General features: G+C 33.3%; 1 protein-coding gene across 1 annotated transcript in view; it reads left to right on the plus strand.

Annotated features, from left to right (window-relative positions):
* COL4A5 (collagen, type IV, alpha 5) overlaps positions 1–5,841 on the plus strand; it is a 266,384-nt gene that overhangs the window by 212,687 nt on the left and 47,856 nt on the right. The window contains exon 33 of the mRNA XM_012644645.1: positions 2,122–2,248. Coding sequence (XP_012500099.1) covers positions 2,122–2,248 — 127 coding nt within the window. The remainder of the gene's footprint in view (positions 1–2,121; positions 2,249–5,841) is intronic.

Here is a 5,841-nt window from a genome sequence, read left to right on the forward strand (position 1 = left end):
ATGATTAGGGATGTTGAGCATTTTTTTGTATTCCTGTTGGGCATGTGTGTCTTCTTTTAAAAAATGTTTATTCATGTCATTTGTACACTTTTTAATGGGATTTTTTGTTGTTGTTGTTGAGTTGTTTGAGTTCCTTGTATATCGAAATATTAGTCCCTGTTGAATGAATAGTTTGTAAATATTTTCTCCCATTCTACAGGTTGTCTTTTCACTCTGTTGATTATTTCTTTTGCTGTGCAGAAGCTTTTTAGTTTAATTAATTCCCATTTGTCTATTTTTATTTTTGTTGCCTGTGCTTTTAAGGTCTTAGTCATAAATTCTTTGCCTAGACTAATGTCAAGAAGAGTTTTCCCTAGGTTTTCTTCCACTATTTTTATATTTTTGCGTCTTATATGTAAGTCTTTAATCCATCTTGAGTTGATTTTTGTATATGGTGAGAGATAGGTGTCCAATTTTATTCTTCCACATATGGCAATCTAATTTTCCCAGACCATTTATTGAAGAGGGTGTCCTTTCCCCAATATATGTTCTTGCTGGCTTTGTCAAAGATCAGTTGGCTGTAAATATGTAGCTTTATTTCTTGTTTCTCTATTTTGTTCCATTGATCTATGCAGGATACAAAATCAATGTACAAAAATCAGTAGTGTTTCTATATACCAATAATAATCTAACTGAAAAAGAAATCAATAAAGCAATCTCATTTGCAATAGCTACTAAAAAAAAATACCTAGGAATAAATTTAACCAAGGAGGTGAAATATGTCCACAAGGAAAACTACAAAACACTGGTGAAAGAAATTATAGGTGACACAAACAAATGGAAAAACATCCCTTGCTTGTGGATCAGAAGAATTAGCATCATTAAAAGGACCATACTGCCCAAAGAAATCTATAGATTCAGTGCACTCTCTGTCAAAATACCAATGTCATTTTTCACAGAATTAGAGAAAACAATGCTAAAATTCATATGGAACCAAAAAGAGCCTGAATATCCAAAGCAATCCTGAGCAAAAAGTCCAAAGCTGGAGGCATCACATTACCTGGCTTCAAATTATACTACAAGGCTATAGTAACCAAAACAGCATGATAGTAGTAAGAAAAGGCATTAGTTTAAAAAGCTATTACCATAATACAGAAACACATGAGTCACAGAAGATCTTATTCACCTAGACAAGTATATGCACTAAGTGAGGAAGGAAGCATTCAGTAGGTAATGTTAAACACTAGCACTTTGTTGGAGAGGTCACAATCCTCATGAGCAGAGCAGTGACCACTGTTTTAGAGTTATGGTGTATGTTTTAGTCGTTATTGGGAAAAACTTGTTTTAATTGTGAAAGTAGGTATGAATTTTTCTAAGGATTTATTAGAAGAAAACATTATGCAAATATTCACTGCACAAAAATTTTTATACGTATGTGAATTGTCTCTTACCCTGAAGAAACTTTCAGTGTAATTGAGGAGTTAAGACTTACATATGCGAAATCATTATAAACATGACAGAATAAGAACCTACATTAAACTCTTAGGGTAAGCTTTCTTTGTCTAGGAAGACTTCATGGAAGAAGTGAGATTTTAGATATCCACTGAAGAATTGATAGACTTCCTCATGTTATAATGAAATTTACCTTTTATAGTAGAAGCTACTGTAGCATTTGGTGGACATGCTTATCGTAAGCAATGAATTGCACTGTAGCACAGTAGGGATGACAATCACAGGTTCTGAAGTCAAACTGTTTGAATCCGAATCCAGAGTCTACCACTTACTAAGCGGCATCTCTATCACATGAGATAGGGTTGTTAAGGATTAACGAGAATGATACTTCTATATACTGTGGAAATAGTATGAGCTCTCGAGTCTGATAGACTTTGGTTCAGATCCCAACTCTGCCACTTACTAAAGACCTTAGGCACTTGTCTTCTCTAAGATTCACTTTTCTCATTTGTAAATGGACATAATAAAGCCTAACTCACGGGGCTGTTGTTATGATTAAATGAAGTAATTTATGTAAAGCACTTAGCAGAGTGTCTGATGTGTTATAAAAGCTCTATAAATAATGTTATGCTCTTATAAAATCTAACTCATGTGGAGTCTTCAGTTTTATCTTTTTATTCATGTTTTCAGGGTGAACCTGGTCTGCCTGGATACCCAGGAGACCCTGGTATCAAAGGTTCTGTTGGAGATACTGGTCTGCCTGGATTGCCAGGGACCCCTGGAGCAAAAGGACAACCAGGCCTTCCTGGATTCCCAGGTAGTATTCCTATTTTTAAATTCTTCTTTCTTTCCTTATGTACTCTAACCAGTATTACAGAGCAACTTATTTGGCAGACTTGCATTCTGTTTCCCAATCGGATACTGACTAGCAACATAATCTCAAACTAGCTCTTTATCTTTTCTTTGCTCAAATTTCTTTCTGTATAAAATGAAAATGAGTAATAATGACTCAGCAGGACAATATCCTGTGCACAGAGAGACTGTTTGGTGTAGCATCTTTCAATCTTTGACTGCTAGCCACAAATCAATTAAGAAGCCTTACTATTTTTGTAGGTGATAATATACGCTTCCAAGCTGTAGCCTGCTGCTGATTCTCTTAGAAAGTTGTACGCAGGCACACAGCTAGTGGCTGTTGGTAGAACAATCATACAGTTCATTCAAATGGCAAAGACTGAGTCATTCAAGCAAAGGGTCTTAGCACTATAATCAAGTGGGTAGCCTGAACTAGATTATTATAGTACCTACTTGTTTGTGATCATATTTATTTATTTTTGTCTTCTGAATTACACAGTGGCACAGACGAATGGGTCTTTGGTTATCTTTTTCTTAACCTTTTTATTGACGTATAGCATACATATTGTAAAGTACACTTAAATGTGCAAAACTATAGATTATTTTTATTAATACCTATGTATATATCCATGAATCCACCATACATATCAAGATATTAAATAGTTCCCTCATCCCATAAAGTTTACCCGTGACGCCCTTCACAGGGAACCCTCCCCTGCTACACCAATGTAACTACTACTATGATTTCTATCACCATCAGTTAATTTTGCCTATTACTGAATTTCATATAAGTGGAATCATACAGTGATCCTTGTGTCTGGCTTCTTTCACTCCTTATGTCTGTAAGATTCATTTATTCTGTGGCGTCTGTCAGTAGTTTGTTCTTTATCATTGCTGTGTAATATTCCATTAAAGAAACGTACCACGACCAATTACCCATTCTTCTGTTGATGGACTTTTGGGTTGTTTCCAGTTTGGGACTATTATGAAAAAAGATGTGATTAAAATTCTTTTACATGTCTTTTGGGAAACATATACACTGATTTCTCTTAGACAAACACTTAGAAGTAGAAACACTGAGTCACAGAGTAGGTATACATTTACCTTTAGTATATGGTGCCAGACATTTTTCCAAAGTGGTTTAATAAATTACAGTCCCACCAGCAATGCATGAAATGTCCACTTGTTCAGTTGCCCATGTCCTCAGTGTCACTGGGTACTGTCAGTCTTTTTAATTTTATCTATTTTGGTGAGTATGTAGAAGTATCTTACTGAGGTTTTAGTTTACATTTTTCTAATGAATAACAATATTAAAATACCTTTTCATATATTAATACTTACTGGCCATTTGGATAGCATCTTTTTTAAGTGTCTTCTCAAGTTTATTGGGTTGTTTGCCCTTTTTCTTATTGATTCAGAACAGTTTTTTGTGTGTTCTGGACATGAGTCCTTTGTTAGATACATGTATTGCAAATATGTTCTCCCTACCTCAGATTTGCCTTTCACTCTCTTAATGTTGTCATGTAAGGAACAAAAGGTTTTAGTTTTAATAAAATCCAGTATATCAATCTTTTCTTTTATGATTAGTGCTTTTTGTATCCAATTCAGTAAATATTTGTCTACTTGAGGTTATGGAAATGTTCTCCTAATTTTTTACAACCTTTAGTGTTTAAACTTTTACATTTAGGTTTATGATCTGTCTCGAATAAAATATTTTTATAGTGTGAGGCAGGGGTCAAGGTTCATTTTTTGTCCATACACTTATCTAATTGCTATCCACACTACTTTTTTAGAAGAACCTAAGTTTACCCAATAAATTTCAGTCCCTCCATTGTCAGAAAACCAAATGACGAATATGTGGGGTCTGTTTTTACACTCTGTATTCTGTTCCATTGGTTTATTATCTGTTCTTGCTTTAATACAATACTGTCTGAATTATTACAAATATGTATTAAGCCTTGAAATATGGTAGTATAAGTACTACAACTTTGTTCCAGTTTTTAAAGCTTGTCTTGGCTATATTAGGTCTTCTGCATGAATTTGGGTGTCATTTTATCAATGCTTGTCTTGGCTATTCTGGGTCTTTTGCATGAATTTGGAAATCAGTTGATCAATCTCCATTAGAAAATACCTACATGAATTTTGATTAGGATTGCAATAAATCTCTAGATAACTTTGAGGTGAATTCATATTTTAACAACATTCAATCTTCTAATCCAATGGACATGTTATCTTTCCATTTATTTAGGTATTTAATTTAATTTAACAATATTTTGAACTTTTTATTTTATAGATCTTGAACATCTTTCTTTAAAATTATCCCCAGAAATTTGATGCTTTCTGATGGTATTTTAAATGGTATTGCTTTTCCAGGTTCATTTTCCAGTCCCTTGTTGGAGTATATAGAAGTAATTGATTTTGGAATACTGAACTTGTATATAGGAAAATTGTTGATTTCACTTATTTATTCTAAGAGTTTGTAGTTTTTTTGTTTTTTAAACTGACATCACCTCAGATTTTTTTATTTCTTTTCAGTTCTTCATACCTTTTATTTCTTTTTCTTGTCTAATTGTACCGGCTAGGACCTCCAGTATAATATTTAATAGAAGTGGTTATAGTTGACATCCTTATCTTTTTCCTAAACTCAGAGGGAAAGTGTTCACTATTTTACCATTAAATATACTGTTAGTGCCAGAATTTTTGTACATACATTTTATTAAAGAAATTACCTTTTATTTGTAATCTACGGAGTTTTTTTTTTATCGAGAGTGGGTGTGAGTTTTATCAAATCCTTTTTCTGAATCTACAGAGATGATCATGGTTTTTTCTCCTTTATGCTGTTAATATAGTGAATCACACTGATTGATATTTTATGTCAAAACAACTTTGTATTCTTGGGATAAACTCCAAGATGTTCATGCTATATATATTATTTTTAACTATTACTGGATTTGATTTGCTTTTTTTTTTGCAATTGTCTATGACCATGGGCAGTATTGGCCTATTATTTTCCTTTCTCATAGAGTCCTTGTCAACATTTTGCTGTAGGGATTTGGTGGCCTCATGAGTTGGGAAATATTCTCTCTTTCTCTATTTTTTCTTTAAATGTTTCATAGAATTCACCAGTGAAAGAATCTGAGCCTATAGTTTTCTTTATGGAAACATTTTAAATCACAGATTCAAAGCCTTTAACACTTATATCACTATTTAGATTATTTATTTTCATGTCAGTTTTGATAAATTGTGTTTTTCAAAAAAATTGACCATTTCATCTAAGTTGTCAAATTTATTGGCAGAAAGTTGTTGATAATTATCCTTATTTTGTCCTTTTAATTTCTGCAGGATATGTAGTGAGGTCTACATTTAAAAATATTTTGACATAAGTAATTTTTGGTTTCTCTCTTTATCTTGAGCAATCTTGCTAGGCATTCATTAAGTTTTATTCATTGTTAAAAATTAACTTTTGATGGGCCGGGCGCGGTGGCTCACGCCTGTAATCCTAGCACTCTGGGAGGCTGAGGCGGGCGGATTGTTTGAGCTCAGGAGTTCGAAACCAGC

The sequence above is a fragment of the Propithecus coquereli genome, unplaced genomic scaffold (assembly GCF_000956105.1).
Source record: "Propithecus coquereli isolate 6110/MARCELLA unplaced genomic scaffold, Pcoq_1.0 Scaffold104, whole genome shotgun sequence".
NCBI lineage: Eukaryota > Metazoa > Chordata > Mammalia > Primates > Indriidae > Propithecus > Propithecus coquereli.